Below are 24,297 nucleotides of genomic sequence, written 5' to 3'. Positions count from 1 at the left end.
TTCCATTAAAGGAGATTGTTGGTTTTTATTTAGTTTGGGGCTGAGGTTGTTATGTTTCTGTCGGGAGTTTTTTGGGACACTCCTTTCATAGGAGTTTTTAGAGGGGAATTCCACACATTTTTTTGCCTCGCTTCTCTGCCCCTGTCTGAAGTGCGGTGCAGCACCCGGCTGAGTTCAGCGGCAGTGCTGCTGCCATGTGGGCACAGAGCGGTACTGCTGCTGAGCTCCAAGCTGGTGTCGCGCCTCTCGCCGGTGAGTGATGGAGATGGGGCGGGGGTGACGGAGGCAGCGGTGGGAGTCGCCCAGTGGGGCCAGTTTGGGCGAGCGCTGGAGACAGAGAGCGGACGACTGGGATGGATACAGGGCTGTCCCTCTTTGCGTGCCCCTCTAAAGATGAAATTGGGGCTGTCACTGCTGTAGTGTCGGAGAGCTTATCTCAGTTCTTATGATTTGAAGAAAACTCTCGAGCTCGATAGACTCTTGTTTCTCGTGTTTATTAAAAAGTCATCACAAAACTTGACAGATCTTTCCAGGCTGGCTACACAAGGTTATATCTTTGCAATCTGGTACATTTATTTCTTCTGAAGGTACAAACAAGGCCTTGTGGCTCCCTTTGTGTCTCATGCACAAAATGGCCCCGAAATACGCAGTTCTTTTATCTTTATACCTATTTTTACCCAATTAACAATAGACACGTATATTATTTTTCTTAATGACCCAATGACCCATCACCTCTGTGCTGCACTGCAGCATTCTCTGTCCAATCACTTACTATCACCCAAAAACCTCTAGAAGAACATGAAGAAGAAAGAAGGACAAGAGACAACACCCTGAATCCTCCATCTTGTCTCCTATTCTCTAAACTAACTTTTTCACCCAGTGATTTAAGAAAACTTTCTAATCTACACACTTACACTTTTAGCTTTTTCCATCTAACTTTAACATTTATTCTCATGTATCACCTTGAAAACATGCTCATGAATTTCATATTATATGAAATTCAGTGTTTTTCTGGATCTTATAACTAAGTATCAGAAACAAGGGCACACACTCTGTATCTCAGACTCCAACATTTGCCCCTCTCCTTAAAAAAAAATAATAAAAAAAATCAATCCAAACCTTTTCTTTGATTACCCTTCAAGAAGGGCCATCCTTCCTCCACTCATGCCCTATGCACCAACAAGAGAACTTCTGCTCTGTTCTACAGAGCGCCACACCTCCTGTCCTGAACATCAGTCAACTAACCACTCAAAGCTAGAGAAATAGATCCAGGCTGCCCACCCAACCAGCAGCCTAACCTGTCCAATTGCTCTAAAGCCCCTGCTGAAGCCACTTGAATTGAAAGCTGAGCTGTCATAAATCTCTCTCTGAAATTTCATGAGCTGTAACTTCTGTTTCTTCCCCTCACCTAAAAGCAAAGTTAAAATATCTGTTTTCATATTATGACAATGAAAAATCATCAAAGTAAAACACTTGCACATGTACATATGTAAGAAATAACACTTTTATAGCAATCAAAAACTTATTAAGAAGATGCATAATTAATATTATGCAATATTAAACTTATCTAAAGAATCTGTAATATGAATTACTGAAATATATACTCTCATCCCAGAGTCTGCCACAGCTGATAAATCAATGGAAGATTGGAAAATCATGTCCAGATAACAATTCTCCAAGCCCACTGTAAAAATCCAGCTGCTATATTAATTCACTAATTGCCAAGTCAAATTGACCTGAATATTGTTTTGATGCAGAAAACTTCTGGGTTTATTGGTAAATTCTCCATCCAGGTAAAGCCAAGGCTTGGCCAGGGCCTAGGCTTTAAACTGGAAAGATGTTTCTTAACTCATTTTCAAAGCAAGGGTTTTTAAAAATAGCAGCTATAAGATGCTTAAAACACGCCAATCTTTCAAAAGGCATTTGTATAAAACAAATGATCAGATGTCTTAGGTAATTGACTAATTAAACCATTCAGCAGTTGGTTTAATCTGAAGTCTCTTATAACACTTAACTTTTAACAATGATACATTTTCTTAGAATCCTGGAAACAAAAATAATAAAGGTACGCTGGATTGTACAAATGCAAATCTTCTTAAACAAGGAAAAGAGTAAAAACCAACACCAAAAAACCCCACACCTCTGTATAGAAGCAGATGCATAACTTATTTACCAAGATGCATCTGTAGTTAGAAAACAAAAAAAATCTCAAATTACACATGTCTAAAAGGTAATTACCCAAAGATATACCAAAATATATAAAAAGCTGGCTGTAAATACAACAATACTTTATAGATAATGCTCATCATAGAAATCTATAAATTTACATTATATAATGAATATGTCATCAGTAAGTGTCTGAAGAAATCAAGATAATATTTTTAAAACATTCATGTCTTAGTGAATAAAAATGAATTAAGGTAAAAAACGTCTAAATTTTTTGTAAATAACAATCGCTATTCTTTTGTGTTACCTATAGAAAACATAAACTGCAGAGATCGTAACAAACAATAAAACTTCCAATGAAACCAAGGCTGTCACAAATTGCATTCACCTCTTTTCACAAGCAGGTGTTCAACAGGGTTCTATCACAGCTGTTTCAGTTGCAGTTATCTTCATCTCTCCAGGAAAACAACTATACTTTGCATTTTAAACAAGTGTCTTCAGTAAAACATGAAGCAATTTAAATTCAAACAATATTTAAACTTGTTAAAAATGTTAATTATGAAAAAGGAAGTAACAAAACTTATCATCAAAAAAAAAATCAAAGTTACAACTTAAGTTAAAAACACTCAAACTTAAACATAGTGAAATTTAACTTTGATTAATTCTATTAACACTTAATCTATATCAGATGAAAACATGACTCAAACTTACTCTATTATTATAAAAAAGGCAACTAAAAATTTGATATATGTTGTGACGTGCCTCAGGGGAGGCAAAGAGTTACATTGTCCCACCCCAAACCCCCTGAAAGGGCGGCCCAGGTGTTCTGATTGGGTTTGAGTCCCTGGGGGGTTTCTGCTATGCTGTGTTTCTAATGGTCCCTGACCCTGAACTCCACCCTCAAGGGTGGAGACCCTCAAGAGTTCTGTCCCTTAAAACCCCTGCTCAGCCTCTGTTTGGGGCTCTTTGTTCTGGACCTGAGTTTGTTCCCATGCTGAATAAATGGTTTCATGAACAAAGGCCCATGTCGCTGGTGTTCCATGCTGGTCCCCAAAACCCTGTGGCTTCCCTGGACGAGATCCTGAGGTTGCAGACTGCAACAGGTGCCAAGGTTGGAGAAGCTGCTTCTAGTCTAGTGAAGGAGAAGTTGCTTCTAGTCTAGTGAAAACTCGACTTTGTGCTGTCAATGTTCTGAGAGTTGAGCCAGCACCAAATCTGTGCAACTATATGGGAAGGAAATAATAAGGAAAAATGGCATCATTTAAACAAGGAAACACTCTTGGCACTTTATGTGCACAAATGCACAGCAGGAGAGGAAGAGCAGAGCAGGTACAAGCTGCCAGTACTTGCAGAAGGATGAATGGAAGTTACTTCCTGTTTAGGCTGGAAATTAGGAGAGAATTTGTACCCATCTAGAAGGGTGTTGAAGTGAAGCAGCTGTCTAGTGACAAGAGACAGATGGAGAAGTGAAACCCCAATTGAAAGGCTTTGAATGTAGAGTTTTTTGGATGGTGGGGTCTTTAGAAAAAGATCTTGCTAATCCCGTGGGTGCTGCAGGCGGCTTCCCAAGGGAGCATCCCTGTCCCCAGGCCAGGGAGCTGCTGCTCTGGTCGCACAGCGTGCTTTGGGTTTTACCTGATGGCTCAGCAGAGCTTGGGGAAATGCCTCAATGTTTTTTTGATTTGAAAGGCATTTGGGTCAAATCCAATTTCTCCTCTGCGGGATGAAGTCTTGAGCTCTGACGGGTTTCACTTCAACACTTCTTTAATCTATGCCCCAGCCCAAAACCCCCCAGCAGATCCCCTGCTCCTCCCACTCTGTGTCTCCCACAGCTATGATCCTTGGAGCTTTTCCTTTAAACTAAAATAACTGGAAATTGGCTGGGTTTTGTCACCTCTTGGCAACAAAATTGTCTCCTGTTGTGCAGCTCAGGGGGAAAGAAACTTCTTCTTCCCTTCAGTTTGCTGCAACCAAGTGTTTTGCTCCTCTTGGTGAAGAACTGGGAAGAAAGACTTCTTTTTAAGCTGAGGGAGCCAAATTCAATTCCCTTCTCATTTGGAGCAAAATCACCAAGTTATTTATGTTGAAAGTAACTCAGTTTTTAAGAGATCTTTTGAGAAAATATTTCTCTTGGTGACTGATTACAAGTGGGTATGGGAAGAAACTCTTTGCCTTGAACCATTCAAAGCAGTAATTTCTTCCCAAAGAGTAGAAGCAATTACATTTTCTGGGTGGAAAAAATGAAATGAAATGAAATGAAATGAAATGAAATGAAATGAAATGAAATAAAATAAAATAAAATAAAATAAAATAAAATAAAATAAAATAAAATAAAATAAAATAAAATAAAATAAAATAAAATAAAATAAAATAAAATAAAATAAAATAAAATAAAATAAAATAGTAGTGGATCAAAGAAGCTTAAAGCCAATCTCCATGTGCTGCCAATGACCAAATTAAATGCACAGGGCTCCTATCAGCTGTGCCAGACAAAACATTGTTTTTGGCTTATTGGGGGTTTTGTCAGAAATCTTTGTAGCATGAATAGTTCATGGACTTCTTTCTGCTGGCTTCAGCCATTCCTGCTGCCCATCATATCTTTATATTATAAGGCAGCTTTTTTCATGATGTTGTCTTTGAAGTCAGATAGCTGAGCCTTTTTCTACTTCTAGCCCCAGTTTTCAGTAGGACAAACATTTTCTTGTCTGGGAGTGTATTCAGTGGTAGCCACACAAGTGAAGGCAAGGAGCTGGCAGGTGATAATTGATGAAACTTCCTGTAATGGGAAAAACTCAGCATTCAATTTCCATCTCCTTAGAAATCTCTGTTTTTCTTTCTTTTCCTGCCTCTTGTGCTCTTTGTGGCTGTTCTGAGTTTAGTCCTTGGAAATGCAATTCTATGGATCCGAATGATTTGGAGACAGAATAATCTTGTACATAAAACCAAATAAATTTAACTTTCCAATATGAAGGCAGTTTGACATCCAGGCCTGGGGGGAGCTGGCAGTAGTTAGTGCCTGGCCAATGACAGAACACAGAGTTCATCTGATTTAGGTGAAATTTCATTCACTGGAGACAAAGTAAAATTGCCTCTTATTTGCTCAGCACTAAAAAACCATTTGAAGCTGGTTGCCAAGACTTGCTGCAAGTGCTGAATGATGGGATAAACCCCTGCAATGGCACTATGAAATGGGAGAGCTGGACAGAAATATCAAAGAATGGCATTTCCAAGCATTTTCAGATGCTGATGTTCTGCTACTGGCTTGGTGCTGTCCAAGGGGCTGATTTGAATGATTTTAGAAGAACTAAGCTGAGCAGTGAAATGCACCTCAGGCAGAAAATGCATCTCTGGTCTCTGCAAGTGCCTTTATCTCCCTTCATGCTCCTCAGCACTGAAATCCTGCAAGGACTGAGTGAATCTGAGGCTTTGGGAATGCCCAATAGTGAGAGATTTAGGTGAGATTTGACTCAGGAGATGGAAGCAGCAGCAGAAGGTGCTGTCATCTTCATCCTTGTGTTCTCCTGCATGCTGATGCATTGGGAAGGAGGCAGGATTCCATAAAGTACCTTCTGTATCTCCTGTGGAAAAGTCTTTAATTTCTCAGAGTTTCAGGCATGTGTTGTGTGGCTGTGCTGCACCCCAGGGCCAGGCTCTGCCTCTCTTTGCTCTGGCTGCTGCTTCCAAGCTGTCCTCTGTGATTTTGATTTGCAAGACACCCCTCTGACCAGCCTCCACCTTGCTTTAAAAATTCAGCACCATGTTGGGGGCTGAACAAGTCCCAGAGCTGGGGAGAAGGATTTGAGATGCAATTTGCATCACAGACCTGTTACAGTGGGGAAAATGTTGCATCCCTCCTTTCCCTGGAGCTGCTAATCTTGGTGCAAACATTGAAAACCTCTTCAGCTTCTCTCATTCTACCAAAATTTGATTGATGCTTTGATTTCACACCTCTTTCATGCAGGATTTTCCTCTGTCCTTGGCTGGAATTGTCAGGCCTGAGAAATTTGGTTGAGCCTTGGGACAGCTCCCATCATCTATCCCTGCTCCTAATGCTGCTTTGAATTCTCTTGGGAATCTGAGCATGAGGGAAACTGGGAGGACTTTAGTGAGAGGAAAAGTGAGACACAGAGGCTGAAGTGCAAATACAGAGTCTGGGTCACCACCGTCTGCAGTGTTGTGGGGATTTGGGCCATGCAAACAGATGTTTATTCTCTGGGAATGGCTGATTCCTTCTGTGTGTCTTTTCCTGAAATTCCTGTGCACCAGGGCTGGTGCTGGAGCTGCAGCAGCACAAAGTTGCCAGGGAGCTGTCTGGGACCCAGTGGGAATCATTTCTTTGCTGCTTTTGATGAAAAGTTGTGACATAAATCTCAGTGTCAGGGAGATGCCACGTTAATGCTGCTGTGTTGCTATATTTTATATATTAGTAAAGGCCTGTATGCACAAACCAGCCTTTGAAATAAGTTGTGATATTGAGGGCTAAAATCCTTGAAACCTTCATGCAGAAGAGAGAGTAAAGCAAAACAATATCCTTGTGTGCAGGAGAAAAAATGTAAACTGTGTGTGTTAGCCAATAGTAGCTTACTCTGCCTGTGGACCCTGTAGAACCCTATAAAAGGTGTGCTAAAGATAGAAATAAACGGCATTCACAATTACTTCTGTGAAGACTGGTGAATAGCTGGCGGTCTCTGAATACCCATGGGTTGAGTTTTCTTATTTACTTCACGTAAATCGTGGAGGAAGTAAAACCTTTCTCTGGATCGTTTAGGGATTACGAAAACTGGGGTATTCCACGGGCTAGTAGATGTCTCTATGTGACCTTGTTGTAATTCACGGTTAACTAACTCAAGAAGGGCATCTAATCAAGGCTTGGACAGGGGCCACTGCTCGACCCACACCAGGTCGAATGATTTCCAAGAAAGCCTGATTGGTGACAGCGGGTACGCGGCAGTGGCCCTTACGGTAAATTTGTCACCCTGGCTTTTAGCAAGGCTAGGACATCCCTCCCTAGCAGGGCTGGGATTCCTGTCATGACATATGGGAAGAGGGCAATAGTTTTCTCTGGCCCTTTTTCTGTGTGGAGTGTAATGGCTATTAGCTGTGCGCTTCTCCAAGCCCGTGGCAGCCCTCCAACCCTGCCTACCATGGGGGCATCCTCTAGTTTCCAGAGCAGAGGCCAATTTGTCTCTGGAACGACTGTGACATCTGCCCCAGTATCAATTAGAAAAGGAACACTGATAGATCCAGAGGGGATACTTTGATCACCTGAGGTGTCATAAAGGGAGCAGATCCCCCATACCACCGGCGGGTTGTCACACCTTACTGCCAGGGCCACCCTGGGGTCATGTCCCCCTAGTGTGATCCCTGCTGCCCCTGAGGCAGGTAAGGCAGGGTTGGCTGAGTAACCGGCTGAGTCATGAAAGTGGCTGCCTCTCAGGGGGGTAATGGATTTGGGAGCATCTCTGTCCTTGCAGGATTGGCATAACTGGGCCGCCTCGCAACACAAGTGGGAGAGGAATGTGTGCAGCCCCGCTGTTCTCTCCCCCTTCCTGTTTCCCTGAGCCTTGGATCTGCATTCTCTGGCAAGGTGCCCCTTTTTCCCACAAGCCCAGCATGGCCCTTTAAATCGGTTCTGCTGCGAGGTGGGCGCTGCTAGGGCCCCCCCCTCTTTGGGGCAATTTGCAGCAACATGACCTGCTTGGTTGCATTTGAAACACGCCATCGCTTTAGCAATTGCTGTGCAGACTGCAGTTTGAATCAGAGCTACCTGTTCCTCCCTCGTGACATGCTTAATCATGTCTGCGATATTTGACCCTGCCGGTAATGATCGGAGGATTTCCTTGGTTGTCGAATTGCATTGTTGACGCAAGCAGTCTGCCATGACTGGGCCTTTTGCCTCTGGGGGCAGGGCCGAGGAGTCAACTGCTTTATGGTAGACCACGGTGACGGCTTAGCAACAACTCTAGAGGCCGAGTGAATAGCTTCTCTGGCCGCACAAGTGGTTGTCATAACTTCGTGGGCCCACATACCCCGAGCTTGTGCCTGAGGTGTAACCATGGCTGGGTCTGTGCCCATTAACCGCGGCAGGCTGGAGCCATGTAGTGGATGGTCTGCCCCAGTTATTTGGGCTAGGTATCTGGCACAGTTGTCTTCCCAATCTTGTTTAAAAACAATCATCCCTGCCCCATCGAAAAACAATCTGCAAGTGTGCTTTATATCAAAAGGGAGCAGGTCGTCACCTCCAAAAAGACCATCGATAAGGGAGGTGACCATGGCAGAAATAAGCCCTTTTCTGAAATTGCATTAACAATCGTTTTAACTTCTTTAGGATTTATTGGTGAGTAAACTCTCTGTCCCCCCTCAGACACCAAGACTGGGAATGCTAGCGCGTCTGGAGGGACCCAGGTGGCGTATGCTGCTCTTATCTGACCCCTGTCTGTGAGAGGGGTATCCTCTCTCAGTTTTTTTTTAATGTGGAGGGGGGTATTCTTATTTATCTTTATTGTTTCCTCTTCTGAGGACTCAGCCTCCGACCATTTGTCTTCTCTCGTATCCCAATCAGAGTCAGAGCTCGACTGGCTAGCTACTTCCTGTTTCCCGTGCCTTTTTGTTGGGCTCCGACCCCGCCTACCACCCCTGTGGGCAGGCTGTTCCTGGCTCTCCCCGCCCTTCAGTCCACCCTCCACTCCACCTTTCACCCCACCTTTCGCTCCGCCCTTCACCCCACCTTTCACTTCACCCTTCACTCCACGCTCCATTCCTCCCTCTGCTCCACCCTCCTCTCTTTTCACTCTCCCTCACATTCTTTTCCCTCTCCCTCTTTACACCTCGCCTGCAACCTTCTTCTTCACATTCCTTATCTCTCCCAACCCCCGACTATGTTCATCTTTCAATGCCAGCATTTGTTCTTTGTTTCTTTGTTTTCACTAAAGATATTTCTTTCTCGCTGTATGTCTTTTTGCTCAGCGCCATTTTTAAGCCCCTGGGGGGATGCTTCCCCCCTGGCTTTCTCTGCAACATCTCTGGCTTCTTCTGTTAACTTTCTCCAAAAATCTCCTGCTTTCTGCTGTTCGTTTGAGAGCAGATCAGGGTTCAGGGATTGAGGGGACGTATCGCCCTCTTGTGTCCCCTTCGGCTCAGCTGAGCTGCTCTTGTCTGGGGGCTCTGAAGTCTGTGTAGTAGCACTAACTCCCAGTTTCGGGGTGGCCAACAGACAGTTTTTTGCCACCGTCCAGGTCTCTTGCTTTTTGTCTAGCTTTTTTCAAAGCTTTGAAGACCTTACCCCATGACTTAAAATGTTTCATACTACCCAAATCTATAGTTTCATTAGCGAGAGCTCTGGTACATTTCTCCCACACCTCAGGGTGGAGAATCTCCACTGGTTGCTCTATAACCCCAATATGCAAAAGCCTTGCAATAGCAAGCGTAAAATCCTTAGATTTGCAATCTATTCCCCACTGTTTATGTAATTCAGATACAACCTTTATCAATTATTCCATCTTCGTAGGGACGTCTCCCTTGCCAGGACTGGTCGAGCCGGTCCTGACCGCCGCTCCCGTTTTCCAGATAATCCTCGCTTTCTATGTTTGAATCCCACTTCTTCCCGGCACCAAATGTTGTCTTTTAAGCAAGGCAAACACCCTGGTTCAAGGAACAGCACGGTGGTCTCCCCAGGCCACTCGGTCCATTACCCACAGACACTAATGTGATGGATGGAGACAATGGCGTTTATTGCTGAAGAATTTGACATTTTATAACTTAGGGTCACTGTGTTGCTCCCATCTGCTTTCATCACAGCTAGGTGCTATTGGCTAATTGCAGAAGGCATTACCATACCAAAGAGGGGGGGGGGGGGTTACTATCTTTCCGTTATCTTCCGAGCGCCGGGCCTTACTTCTACAGGCCACCTGCCCTGCTGTGGCTCACCCAGCTTCTCCAGAAGCCACCATCCCTTCAGGAGGCTGCTCCCGGCAAGATTCACCATCCATGGGAGAGCCTCAACCCTTGCAAGGATGGCATAGCAGAGAAGACCCTCCATCCATGCAAGAAGCTCAGGCTGTCAGAGAATGTCCATGGTGCCAGGAGCCTCTGCTATCTCTGACAGCCTCCATCCCTCAGAGAGGCTCAGTCAGACCTGTCAGCCTGCAGAAGGTGCAGAGCCCAGGGACAGGTCTCCCAGCTCCCTTGGACCCTTGGACCTCAAAAACACAGGCGCAACCCTGACCACTGGCATGCCTGGGAAAACCCACAGGTCCAAGTGGGAGCTCAGCCTGATCCAGGAGAGGCATCTCAGGAGCAGGTGGAGGAGCAGCTAGTATCCTGGAGCCAGGAGCTGCCGGACCACAGCTCCCAGGTGACGGTGCTGGACATGCCAGCTAGCACCAGCCCGTGCCTGGTGGAGGAGACAATTCCTGACCAGGGAGTTTCCTCCATCTCCAGGAAACTGATCCCATGCAGCCACCGACTACCAGCAGGGCCTCTGTACCAGCAGGTGAGACCTGAGGAGATGTCTGAGGCTCCCATGGGGCTCTTGAGGGACATTCCCAGGCTAGGCCAGGGCTTCTGAGAGCAGCCTAGTTGCTGGCTGTTTTCTGAAGACCCTGATGCCAGGGCTTCAAACAACCCCTCTCTGCTTTGCAGCTGCTCCTGGGACCCCCCTGTGCGAAGCCTCGGGCTGTAGCCCCGGCCGTCCACAAGAGCAGAGTCCAGCCCAGGACGCCAGGGACAGTGACAGTGCCACTCTGCCTGGCTCCACTCGGGCTCCTGCAGCCACCTCTGCGCCCTGCCCTGGCCCAGCTCTGTCGCTCACCAGCCCGACAGCTGCAAGCAAGTGGCCGCTGCCTGGCGCGCAGCAGGAAGCAGGTGAGAGCAAAGTGGCCGGCACTGGCTGGGGCTGCTGCACTGGCAGGCACTCAGGGGGGTTCCTGGGCACGAGGCTGATGGCTCGGTCTTGGCCACAGGGCACAAGAAGGAGCTGTGGGAGCTGTACCAGCTGGGCCCACAGCTAGGGAGGAGTGGCTTCGGCACCGTTTTCTCGGGGACCTGCCTCTCAGAAGGGAGCCCAGTAACGGGCTGGGATGGCCGGGCGTGGCAGGAGGGCTGGGGGCGGCACGGGGCAAGTCTCAAGCCCCCCTCTCTCCACAGCTTGCAGGTGGCCATCAAGCACGTGGCTTGGGACATGGTCCTGCAGTGGGACGAGCTGGTGAGTGAGCGGGGACAGCGGGACAGAGCGGGCCGTGGCAAATAGGGATAAGGCCGGGACTGAGGGCAGGGCATGGCTGGGAGCAGCGGGGAGTGGGCTCAGCGTGCGAGGCCCAGCATAGCAGACCCGGGGATGCCAAACAGCGGTGGTGGGTCCAGGCAGGGGCCACCTCCAAATCAGCCCCCAGGCGGGAGGAATGTCAAGCAGCAGGGAGGCTGCCCAAGGTGGCACTGGCGCACTCCGGGCCGGGGCCTTGCAGCCACAGGGGAGCATCAGGCCCTGTGATGGAAACATTGTTTCATCCTCACAGCCTGACGGCACCCATGTTCCCATGGAGATTGTGCTGATGGAGAAGGTGGGCTTCGGCTGCCGCAGAATCATCCAGCTCCTTGACTGGCTCGAGCTGCCTGACATCTTCGTGCTGGTGATGGAGCATCTGGGATCTCTTGCATGTCCTGCTGGAGAAAGAGTTCCTGAGCGAGGAGGCGGCGTGTTGGCTTTTCTGGCAGGTGCTGGAGGCCGTGTGGCACTGCACCGCCTGCAGCGTCCTGCACTGGGACATCAAGCCGGAGAACCTCCTCGTGAACCTGGAGACTGGCAAACTAAAGCTCATCGACTTCAGTTGTGGCACCTTCCTCCAGGAGCAGGCCTGCACACAGTTTGCAGGTGAGCCCAGAGCGCGGGCCCTGCTCCCAGTGCCAGGCACTGCACAGCCCCATTCCCTCCTGGGCCGCAGGGTGAGGCATTCAGCTGGCTGCCGGCTGCCCTGTGGCACAGGCAGGTGCTGTGCCCCAGGAGCCGGCTGCCAGCCCTGCTGACAGAAAGGGGCTGCAAAAGCCAGGCCCCGGCTCCTCGGCTTGGCAGGCCCACAAGGCCTTGGGCTGCTCCGCTGGCCTTGTCAGCCTTGCAGAATGGTTTCTAGGCTTTGGCCCATTGTCAGGGTGAGGCAGGCAGGCCTTGGGGGGAAGTTGTGGACACGGCTGCAGCCCCTGCCTCTGGCAGGAGGCTGGTGCCAGGCTCTGGAAGGCAGCAGCCTGCGCCTGAGCAGCGCTGCCCATCTCCCCATGGAACATGCACGTACTGCCCGCCTGAGTGGATCAGCCTTCACTGCTACCATGGCGATGGGGCGACTGTCTGGTCCCTGGGCGTGCTGCTGTTTGAGATGGTGTTTCTTGCCCTTTGAGAACGAGCGTGACATCGTGCTGGGGCAGCTCTTCTTCCCGCAGGAGGTCTCTCCAGGTTGGTATGCAGCCTGAAGAAGGCAGGCTTTGGCAGGTGGCACTGCGCAGCCCAGCCCGGCCCTCCCGCAGCTGCGCGGGACGTCCATGTGCCCTCAAGGGCCGGCTGCAGCAGGTGGCCCGTGGCAGGCTGGGTGTGGCACGCTTGGCTGAAGGAGGGGGTGATTGTCCTGCCGTGCCGCTCTCCCTCCAAGGGCAGCTCCGAGCACATGCAGCGTGGCCCGGCTTCTGCAGGCACTGGGAGCAGCTGGGCAGGAGCCTTCTGCAAGTGAGCGCTGCTTTCTGCCTTCTCTCCCTAGAATGCCAACATCTGATCCGCTGGTGTTTGTCCAAGCACCCCATGGATTGGCCAGTGCTGGAGCAGATCTTCTACCACCTTTGGGTGCTGGGCAGGCATTTCTGATGCCTTGCTGCAGCCTCTGCAGCCTCTGCAGCACCCAGTTCCTGTGTCCAACACAGGACTGAGGGCCCAGGAAATAAAACAACCCGAAACCCACTGCGGGCTGGCAAATCTGGTCCTTGTTAGCAACTTCAGCTAAGGGAACCTTTTGGCCAAAGGGGTTATCAGAGCACTTCAGTTCCCTTCAGCCTTGGTCAAGCTTTTGATTCCTTTCTTCCAGATTGTCCTTCAAAATCAGAGGGAGGTGGAGCCTGCACCAGTCCCCCCAAATTGGTGGGAGGCAGAGACTACTCCCAGGCCCCTCAAAACTGGAGGAGGAAGGAGACAATCCCTGGGCCCCCCGAACTGAAGGGAGATAAATACCCGACCCCTCAAAATAAGAGATGGATGGAGCCCACAGTGGCCCCGAAGTCAGAGGGGGAAGGGGAGACTGCAAGCCCCCCCAAAGAGGAGGGGAATTCCGCCTGTGCCAGGAATTCTCTGTGCCCCACAAATTGCAAGGGGACAGAGAACACCCCTGGCCTGGCAAAGTGCAAAGAGCAGCCGGAGGCTGCCAGGATGGTGAAAACACTGGCACCCCCCAAATCAGAGGGGGACAAAAAGCCCACACAGGCTTCCCAGAAGCAGAAAGAGGGCAGCAAATATCCCCTATCCCCCTAAGTTGGAGGGGCACAGACACAACTCCCGCCCCCCCCATAGCGGAGGGGGACAGACATAAAAGGCCCCACAAAAAGAGCATGGGGAACCAAGAGCACTGCCGGCCCTGCAAAGGTAAGGAGGATTGAGAAACTCCCCATCTGTCTTTGTTTTGGAAGACAGGTGTCTGCTAGGGAGGGCAGGGGCCTCCCCTGGAATGAAAATATAGACCCCCTCCCTCGGAATTATTATAATTTTGAACGCAGGGGGCTCTCAGGCAGAGATCTGGGGATAGGAATAACAGTTCTTTACTAGTGTGTATAACGAGGCACACAGACAACAATAACTACAGCGTTAACAACAAAACAGAACCAGGGACCCTGTGGCAGCTTTCTCGGCTAGGATGGGAAAGGATGGAAAAGAGGTTTTGCTTCACAAACCGCCTCCAGCAGGCAGTCCTGGTGCTCCTGCAGGGCTCTGAGGAACACTCAGCTGGAACAGTAGGAATGAGCTGAGATCCCGGGTCAGTGGCTGAGGTGGATCAGCTGCTCCGTGGTGGTGCCTGGCACTGCCACACGTCCTGGCAGGACAGGGGGTGTGAGGCCACCAATGAAGAGGGAAGAAGGAGAAGAAGAAGCAGCAGCTCTGTCTGGGTGACGGCAAATTCCCTTCTCTCCGCAGCAACAGCTCCCACCAAAGTGTCCTTCTCTGAAGCTGAAGAAGCTGCCAAACTGTGCCCACCCTCCCCTTTTCCTTTCTCCTTCCCCCCTGGGCCCAGCCAAACTTTGTGTTTCTCAAGTACCACCTCTAATCAGGTTTTCCCCACAAATGATGGGTAAAAATTCCACAGGTGAGCCAGAACTAAAAAGATACCTAACCCCCAACAGCTTCTCATCTCCATCTCTTTGCACTCCAAAAGCCAAGAGGAATTGATCTGTCACTTCAAAACAACTCAATCCCACTGAGAACAGCTCCATTTTACCCCAAAAGAGCTCAATCCCAACACAAAAGGGCTTGTTCCACCTCAGGAGGTCTCAATCCCACACCAAAATGACTCGGTTCCACAGCCGCCAGGTGAGATGGAGTTGGAAGGTGTTCTGGTTTAGGGCAAATTTGGAAGAAAACCTCTCAGTGGGGTGCCTCTAACAAGCAAATTAAAGCAGCCCCTCCCCTGAATGTTTCATGAAAAATATTTTCTTGGAGAAAAGTGGAAAACGCAGTTTATTTAACAATCAAAGTATCCACAAGCATGAGAAAGATGAATAATATTAAAGAATGAATCCTCTGGTGTTTGAAGAGATGCCAAATCCAGAAAAGTCCTTTCCATGGGGTGTAGCTCAGCTCACTCAGTCTCTTATCAGTTCCTCCGGCACTGGAAAGGGCCCAGGCCCAGGCCCCTGTGGGCCACAGCCATGAGCTCCCGGGGTTTGTCTGGGTTCTCAGTCCAGAGCAGCTTTGAACAGATCCAAGGAAAAAGGCAAAAAACACTCAGGGGAACTTCTGTGCCTCAGTTAGCTAAAAACTAACTAAACTAAACTAAAACCTAACTAAAAAGGAGACTGAACTGAAGTGTCTAGAAGCAAAGGAGAGCTCTGTCCCGCTGTCTGTCCCTGCTGCAGACAACACAGGCCGGGAAAGCGTGCGGGGCAGTGAGTGCCATTTCTGCAAACAAACCGCAGCTTCTTCTTTCCCTGCTTTGCTCTCAGAGCCAGTCATGAAGGTGCAGAACTTAATAGCCAGCAGAAACAGGACAGACACCTGGGGATCCAAGGATCACAAAGTCACCCCAGGCCAGAAGGAGATCGGGAGAAGTAGAATCCACATTTGGAGCGGTGGGATGGGGATTGTGTGGGGCTGGCTGGGTGGGCTGTATTTGATAGGAAATCAAACTTTCAGAGTTTCTGATTTCTGTCCCGTTCATTTTCAGTCAGGTGCAGCTCCATTTGCAGAGTGCTGCTGTGGCACTCGAGACGGACACACGACACAGCGAGGTTTGCGCTGTAAGAGCAATCTTTATTGATCAGGAGTTGCTTTTCGATGGTTGACCCCGATGGGATGGAACCTTGGCGCCCCCCCGGCCACTGACCAATAGCTGCCCGCGTCTGCACTCCTCAGGGATTGGCCAGCGTCCCTTCTCTGCAGCCGAGTCCCTCCGCCTCTCCGTGCCCTCTCTCCCAAAGGTGTTTGATTTCCATTCTGTCACAAGAACAGCCTTATCAGCTTCAGGGCTTTGGGAGGCTTCAGGCCAGCTGTTCACCGGCATCTTTAGGGACCCAAAATCCCCCCAGATTCCCTGCAGAGACCCCAAAATTTCCACTTTAGGACCCCAAATTCACAAACATTCCCTTCAGAGATGCCAAAATTCCCAAAACTTTCCTGTAGTGAACCCAAACTTCCCATGTTTGGACCCAAAATTCTCTATAGAGACTCCAAAATTCCCAACATTTCTCTATGGAACCCCCCAAAAATGCCCTTTGAGTACAGCAAAATCTCAAAACTTCTCATGTTTGGACCCAAAATTCAAAGAAATTCCCTATGGAGACTCCAAAATTCCTAACATTTTCAGTACAGGCCCAAAAATTCCCATACAATGATTTCAAAATTCTCATTAAGGGCTCCAAAATTTCAAAAATTTCCTTAAGGGGACCTCAAAATTCCCAAGAGACCCCTAAATATCCTTTCAGGCCCTAAAAATACCTTATCAGAACCCCAAAATTCCATAAAAGGTCCCCACATTTCCAAGAATTCCCTGGACAGATCCTAAAATTCTCAAAAATTCTTTTCAAGGATTCCAAAATTCCCCTATAGAGATCCCTAGGGACCCTCAGAGTCCCCTGGGCCTGACAGGGGCTCTCCCAGACCCCTATGGAGCCCCTGTCTATCCCCTATAGATCACCTATAGATTACCTAGAGATCCCCTATAGACCCTGTGTGGATCCCCTAGATATCAGCTATTGATCCCCTATAGATCCCCAGAAGAGCCCCTGTAGATTCCCAAGAGACTCCCTACAGGTCCCTCATAGATTCCCTACAGATCCGCTATAGCTTGCTTAGAGATCCCTTAGATGTCCCATGTAGATCCCCTAGAAATCCCCTACAGATCCCTTACAGATCCCCTGTAGGTCCCCAATAGATCCCCTATAGATCCTTTATAGCCCCACTGTAGGTCTCGGACATGCTGGAGCCGGGCCAGGGCATCGGGAGCAAAGATGGCAGTGCCCGGGCGAAGACCCTTCCAGGTATTCTGCACATGCGCTGGAGGGAAAGCGCCAGGAGATGGGCGAGGCTCAGAGGAAAACAATAATGTGGCCAAGGAGAAGGCTGGATATGAATGGAAGGGGGCGTGGTTAAAGAAAGGGCGGGAACTGTGAGGGGAAGGGGCAGGGATAAGGAAAAGAAGAGAATTATGAGGGGAAAGGGTGTGGCCAAGCTGATGCACGGTCCTAAAAGGGCCCGGTTTGGCCTAAAATCACCCAAAAGGGCCTCAAATGCAGCTGAGATCTGCCAGGTTCGGTTTTAAATCAGCCAGAGGACCCTAAAATCCACAAAAAGGGATCTAAAAACAAATCCAAATTTTTGGCCCATCCAAATGGGCCAAAAATTGTCCAAAGGGGCTGAAAATCACCCTATAAAGTCTCGTTCCGAACTCAAATTACAAAAGGGCCTAAAATTACCCAAATGGGCCCAGAATCTCCAGGACCCAGATCGGGACCGAGACCAAGATCAGCACCAGAACTGGCACCAGCACCAAGATTGAGACCGGCACCGGAGCTGAGATCAGAGCCACTCCGGGACTGGCACCAGGACTTCCCTTACCAGTGCCTCTGTTGGTGTTGGATCAAGTGAGGGCTCTGTGAGAAGCTCTTCCCACACTGGGAACACTCGTGGGGCCTCTCCCCGCTGTGGATGCGCCGGTGCTTGACCAAGTTGCTCTTTTGCTTGAAGCCCTTGCTGCAGTCAGGGGAGGGGGAATCCCATGAAATTCCAGAAAAGCCCCACAACATTCTAGAAAAATTCCAGAAAAATACCACAAAATTCCCTAAAATTTCTGAAAATCCCACAAAATTCCAGTAAAAATACACAAAATTTTACAAAAATCCCACAAAATTCCACAAAAATCCCATGAAATTCCAGAAAAATTCCACAAAATTCTTTAAAAGCCCCATAAATTTCCAGAAGAAATCCCACAAAATTTTCCAAATCTCCTCAAAATCCTATAGAATTCCACAAAAATCCCATGAATTTCCACAAAAATCCCACAAAAATCCCACAAAGTTCTCCAAATCTTCTCAAAACCCTATGAAATTCCAGAAAAATCCCAAGAAATTCCCTAAATTTTCTCAAAATCCCACAGAATTCCAGAAAAAAAAAAATCCACAAAAATCTCACAAAATTCCCCCAAAACCCCATGAAATTCCAGGAAAAAACCCACAAATTTCCCCAAATCTCCTCAAAATCCCACAGAATTTAAAAAAAAAAACCATAAAATTTCCCCAATCTCCTGAAAATCCCACAAAAATCCCACAAAATTCCAGAAACATCCTACAAAATCTCCTCTAATTCCCACAAAAATCCAGAAAAATCCCACAAAGTTCCGAAAATCTCCTCAAAATCCTACAAAATTCCACAAAAATCCCATGAAATTCACAAATTTTTCCCAAAATCCCACAGAATTCCAGAAAAAAATCCACAAAATACCACCAAAATCCCACAAAATTCCAGAAAAATCCACAAAATACCAGAAAAATCTGACAGAAATATTATAATTTCTTCAAAATCCCACAAAATTCCAGAAAAAATCCCACAAAATTCTCCAAATCTCCAAAACAATCCCACAAAATTCCACAATAATCCCATGAAATTCCTATTCTGAAATACGCAGGATTCTTAGTGCATTTCTGCAGTGCTGAGCCTCTTGAGAAGGTTCTCAGGTGGTGTGCAGGCTTCTTCGGGAAATTGGAGCCCCTATTTGGGCTCCAATTGCAGGAGATGGGTTTGGGAGTCAAGAGATGACTCAGTATGAGTTAGCTACTTGTTCCATTTTATTGCAGTTTCAGCTACATTTTTATAGTATTTTGGAAAGGTAACATGTGATCTGTATTTTATTATGATTGGATAATTGCTGTTTTTCACGTGTTAACTTCTACATTTCTATTGGTCCAGTTCATAACACCCGAGCTCTATAAGATACTTTTTAGCGGAACTTATAAAATGCATTAAGCAGTTATATGAGATACATTCTGCAGAATTCACATCCTGACAAACTTCACAAGATACATTTTACAGATTTCTCATCCTAAATTCTCATCCATTCTTCATTGTCTTATTAACACTTATTCTTCTTCATATATTTGTTACAATGTTGTGCCAAGGACTCATGCTAACTCAAAGTCAGGGTTGTGCAGGCCTTCCAAGGAGCCATGGCCTCGGAAAAGCAAGCCATTCTTCAACAGGGATTGGGAAGTTGGGAATGGGGAATTCCGGGAAATCAGGAATTGGGGAAGTTGGGAATGGGGAATGGGGATTTGGGAATTCAAGGGAAGATGGGAATTCAAGATCAGGGGATTGGGAATGTGGGATTGTGGGACAGGAGTTTTGGGGGGGAGGTGGAACCTCAGAATTTGGAGGGATTTTGGGGTTTTTGGGGTGGGAGCATGGAATTTGGGGGACCCCCAGTTTTTGGGGGTTCCTGGTCTTTAGGGATTTGGATCATTTGGGGGAGCAAGGTCTGGGTTTGGTAGGCTATGGAGGGATTTTTGGGAGGATTTGGGATAATTCTAGAGTCATTATTTTTATTTTTTGGAATTTTTGCCAAGATTTTGGGGGATTAGGGGTGATTTTGGAGTAATTTTTTTCTTTTTCAGTAATTTTGTGTGGTTTTGATAAGATTTAGGGAATTTTATGAATTTTTTTCTGAAATTTTGTGGGATTTTGAGAAAGTTTAAATAATTTTGTGGGATTTTTGTGGAATTTTCTGGGATTTTTCAGGAATTTCATGCGAGTTTTTTGGAATTTCATCGGATTCTAGTGTAATTTTGTGGGAATAATTCAAAGATTTGGGGAATTTTGTGGGGGTTTTCTAGAATTTTATGGTATTTTTCTGAAATTTTGTGAGAATTTGAGGAGATTTTGTGAGATTTTTGGAAAATTTTGTAGATTTTTTCTAGAATTTTATGGAATTTTAAGAAGATTTAGGGAATTTTGTGGGATTTTTCTGGAATTTAGTGGGATTTTTGTGAGATTTTGTGGGATTTAGATAAGATTTAGGAAATTTCACAGTATTTATCTGTAATTTTGTGGATTATTTTTGGGAATTTTGTAGGATTTGAGGAGATTTGGGAAATTTTGTGGCATATTTCAGAAATTGTGTGGGATTTTGAGGAGATTTAGAGAATTACAAAATTGTTTTCTGTAATTTTGTGGGATTTTTATGGGATCTTTGTAGAATTTTTTGATTTTTGTGGAGTTTTGTGAAATTTTAAGCATATTTTGGGAATTTTGTGGGATTTTTCTGGAATTTTGTGGGATTTTGAGGAAATATAAATAATTTTATAGGATTTTTTCTGGAATTTTGTGGGATTTTTCTGTAATTTTGTGGTATTTTTGTGGAATTTTGTGGATTTTCTGGAATTCTGTGGGATTTTGAGAACATTTAGGGAATTTTGTGAGATTTTTCTTGAATTTTGTGGGATTTTCCTGGAATTTCATAGCATTTCGAAGAGTTTTGGGGAAGCAGCCAGGGCAGATCCCACCAGAGACCCTCTCCTGATTTAATTCCCAATCCAGGAGCTACAGCAAGCATGGGTGAAGTTATGGGGGCTGGCAGGGAAATGTCACTGTAAGATCTTGCTGCACTTGGTTCTCAGCCCCTTCTCAAGAGCTTTGCCTTCAAGGGCAGGAACATCTTTTCCTTGCTGCCAACTGCAATTCCAGACTCTTGGAGTGTGTGCCATGCAGGACCACACAGACTGGGATTGCACAGACTGGGACCGTATGGATCAGCACCAGAGACTGGGATCACATGGACCGGGACCACATGGACCGGGATGGCTGCACCAGAATGATGGAACTGAGTTGGTCCCGCCCTTCCCAGGGCTCCCTCCCATTTCCCTCCCAGTTCCCTCCCAGCTACCTTCCCAGTCTCTCCCAGCTCTTCCCAGTCTTGCCCGGGGACGCGGCCAAAACTGCCTGGAGTGAATGCGGTGGTCCCGGAGAGATCCCAGAATCGTTTTTTTCCAGAATCCTGGAATCCCACAAAATCCTTTAATTTTTCTCAAAATCACACAAAATTCCAGAAAAATCCCACAAAATTCCCTAAATCTTCTCAAAACCCCACCAAATTCCACAATCATCCCAAAAATCTTCTCCAACTTCTACAAAATTCCAGAAATATCTAACAAAATTCCAGAAATATCCCACAAAATTCCAGAAAGAATCCACAAAATTCCAGAAATATCCCAGTAAATTCCACAAAAATCAAAAAAAATTCACAAAAATTCCACAAAATTCCAGAAAAATGCCACAAAATTCCCTAAATCTCCTCAAAATCCCAAAAGCATTGGGCCATTTGAGCGCTAGAAGAAGGCACATCGGTCATAGTTAGAAATGAGCTGGGGGAATGGGAACAAGGGTGAAAATTGGTTTTGACAGGACGCCGGTATGCAGCAGTCAGAAAAGAAGGTAGAGTCAAATGGTGTCCGCTTAAGTCTATTAAACCAGACCTCCAGAATAAAGCTAATGAAAACTGTAGGCTTCTTTCTACAGGAATGGATTTGTGGACGTCCTCGTAAACTGTAGGCCCTAGCAACAGAAGAGGGTGACAAGCCGGCAAATACCTTGAAGACATCGGAGACTTCCACGCCAGTAAAACCCAAACAATATCGATGTTTTTGCACCATTCTGCTTCTAGGGCTAGCTGCTGTAACGCAGGCTGAACCCGAACGCCATCCTTACCAACCCTTTTGATGGCTTCTTTGAGATCCAACAACAGGCAGAGTAATTAGAGATAGTACTGTAACAGGCATCCCCAGCTTCGATGTATGGCTTGGAGACATTTTTCCCGTGGAAATGAAACCTGGATCCAGATCATTGTGGGGAATGTACTGGTGCCCCAGCTCAAATCCCAGGAAAAGCTACTGTAATTACCCAGGATGCTGGTTTTGTGGGTACTGGAGATGTGAAAATATTGTGACATCTGGTAGGTGGGAGCCAGTTAAAAGTGATGTGTACTTACAAGTAACGTAGGCCCCAAATGGATGCTGATGTCCCACATTTGCATTGGAAAGAATGGTAGGCGAAAGAGGCACTTGCACTTACCTAAAAGTGACAGTTTTACAACCAGGCGATGTGAGTTGGGCTGTAGGAAAGATGTGGTCAGTGTTTATTCATAGATACTACCCAGATCCTGGAGCCGTAATACAAATAATCAGATCTTTACCTCAAGAGCCCAAGTCAGTGGGACCTAACCATGCCCTAATAAAAGAAACACCAAAGGAAAAAGCCCACACTACCCTTGCCCCCACCCCATTTAGCCACCTGAACATGCATGGAGCAACCCCTTATGCATCATCTTTTTGTATGCTAGATGCTGCCTTTTTATCATTAAATCAGTCTAACCTGAACATTACAAGTTCTTGTTGGCTATGTTATGATACCAATCCCCCATTTTATGAAGCCATTGCCCTTAATGTCCCCTTTGACTACTCAAATGATCCCAACCCAGTTCAGTGTAAATGGAACACCTCTTGAAAAGACATTACTCTCACTCACGTTACAGGCCAAGGCATATGTGCTGGTAGTGCATGCATAACAGAGTGAAGAAAGACATCTGTGCAGCTGTTACCAGAATTGAGAAGTCCCATAAATGGGTCATTCCATCAACACCCAGAATATGGGTTTGCCACTGCACCGGAGTTACCCCATGCCTATCTGTTTGTGACTTTAGTGTTTCTAACAATTTTTGTGTGCAAGTTGTGATTGTTCCCAGGGTCCTGTACCACTCGGATGAAGAGTTTAACCTCCAGGTGGAAAAACTCACCCGACTTCAGAAAAGAGAACTGGTGACAGGTGTGACCATAGCGATGCTGCTTGGCCTGGGAGCAACTGGTGCTGGCACAGGTGTCTCCGCCCTTGTGACCCAACAACAAGGACTGTCCCAGCAGCAAATGACAATTGATGAAGACTTACAGAGAACTGAAAGGTCTATCTCCTTTCCAGAACAGTCACTGTCCTCACTCTCTGAAGTTGTCCTGCAGAATAGGCGAGGACTAGATCTTGTGCTCATGCAGCAAGGAGGCCTCTGTGTCGCCTTAAGGGAAGAGCTTTTATGCTGATCACACTGAAGTGGTCAGAGACTCAGTGGCTGAATTGAGGGAAAGACTAGCCCAGAGAAAAAGAGATAGAGAGGATCAACAAGAGTGGTTCGTATCACTATTTAAGTCTCTGTGGCTGACCACCCTAGTATCCACCCTGATCGGGCCTGATCTTACTGGTGTTAATCTTTGGACCGTGTGTTTTGAATAGGCTTGTGTCATTTGTCAGAAGCCGCTTAGAGAGAGTTGACATTATGTTAGTAGAGCGTCAGCAACTGCTTTAAACAAGAGCTCCCAACAGTTACTTAGGTATTATGCCTAAGCTTCTTATGCGTTAGCTTTTTAGTTAAGTGTAGCGTATCTTATGTTTTTACTCAAGTCTATTCAATGTATTTTTTATAAAATATAGAATGAGAAAAAGGGTAGAATTTTTATGACCAGTATCTTTTATATTTTAGCCAATTTAGTTAAGCATAAGGAGGGGGGAAATGTAGGCAGCTAGGGTCCGGCGGACAGAAGATATTGTGCTGTACGGAAAGATAAGACCCCTCTTCTGATAGCCAATAGTGTTTAGGGAGTGATGTAAGCAGACGGAAGTGATGTTGTAAACCCGGACTATATAGTGTCATATCTTTCTCTAATAAACACAAATAAAAAGCACACATTTGCCATCCACCACATTGGTGTCTGCGAGCTGATGGACCAAGCGACCTGGGGTTGGTCGCTGTGCCGTTCCTGAACCAGGTCACTATGCCTACAAAGGCAACAGACACATCAGGGTTTTGTGGAACTACAGAGCCATTGTGACAGTGCAAGGCCTCAAGGGAGCACAGGGCCATTGTGACACTGCAGAAGTAAGGGGAACACTGTGACAATCCAGAACCTCATCGAACCAAGGAGATCATTGTGATACTGTGGGGTCCCACAAAACCAAGGTGTCGTGGTTTTAAACCAATAACTAAGAAAATTACTTACATCTTGCTGTGAGATATGGATTAGAACAAGAGCAAAACAGGCATACAACTTAAAAGGGGAAAAAAAAAGAAAGTTTATTGACAAACTACAACAACAAGAACACCAGAATAAACTTCCAGAAAAACCTTTCCATCCCCTATCTACCCACCACTTCCCCGTTCACATGACAACAGAGACAAAAACTCTGGAACTTTGATGGTTAAAACAGTCCCAATTCTTGCTAGTCTTTTTCACCAGTCTTTATAAACAGAAGTTTCTTCCTGTTAATTTATGGAGTTTCCCACAAGAAAACTATTTTTGTTATAGTTTTCTATTGCCCTAATGTTAGCTGCTCAGAGCTGCTATTATTAGAGTTCACTCCTCCCATTT

General features: G+C 46.6%; 1 protein-coding gene and 1 long non-coding RNA gene across 5 annotated transcripts; one reads left to right on the top strand and one right to left on the bottom strand.

Moving 5' to 3' along the window:
* The first annotated feature begins 7,414 nt into the window (after window positions 1–7,414).
* Window positions 7,415–13,102, top strand: LOC111941964 (uncharacterized). Of its 4 annotated transcripts, XM_086847472.1 has the most exons (6): window positions 7,444–10,519; window positions 10,606–10,657; window positions 10,807–11,028; window positions 11,311–11,368; window positions 11,679–12,034; window positions 12,906–13,102. In XM_086847472.1, exons 4-6 carry the CDS (start codon window positions 11,345–11,347, stop codon window positions 13,069–13,071), a joined length of 546 nt encoding a protein of 181 aa, XP_086703598.1. In that variant the 5' UTR covers window positions 7,444–10,519; window positions 10,606–10,657; window positions 10,807–11,028; window positions 11,311–11,344; the 3' UTR covers window positions 13,072–13,102. The 4 variants fall into 4 exon arrangements, 2 of the variants coding, with proteins under 2 accessions (XP_086703599.1, XP_086703598.1); XR_015275329.1 differs by having other exon boundaries at window positions 7,415–10,657; XR_015275330.1 differs by having other exon boundaries at window positions 7,415–10,657; window positions 11,679–12,607.
* An 8,488-nt stretch (window positions 13,103–21,590) lies between these two features.
* On the bottom strand, window positions 21,591–23,688 carry LOC111942890 (uncharacterized). The gene is made up of 3 exons (XR_002870733.2): window positions 23,617–23,688; window positions 22,680–23,020; window positions 21,591–21,998 (listed from the first exon to the last, which is right to left on the bottom strand). It is a non-coding gene; the product is annotated as an uncharacterized LOC111942890 (long non-coding RNA).
* Between the last annotated feature and the right edge of the window lie 609 nt (window positions 23,689–24,297).

The sequence above is a fragment of the Cyanistes caeruleus genome, chromosome 12 (genome assembly GCF_971803275.1).
Source record: "Cyanistes caeruleus chromosome 12, bCyaCae1.hap1.1, whole genome shotgun sequence".
NCBI classification, from domain to species: domain Eukaryota; kingdom Metazoa; phylum Chordata; class Aves; order Passeriformes; family Paridae; genus Cyanistes; species Cyanistes caeruleus.
This window is presented reverse-complemented; position numbering and strand designations above follow the sequence as displayed.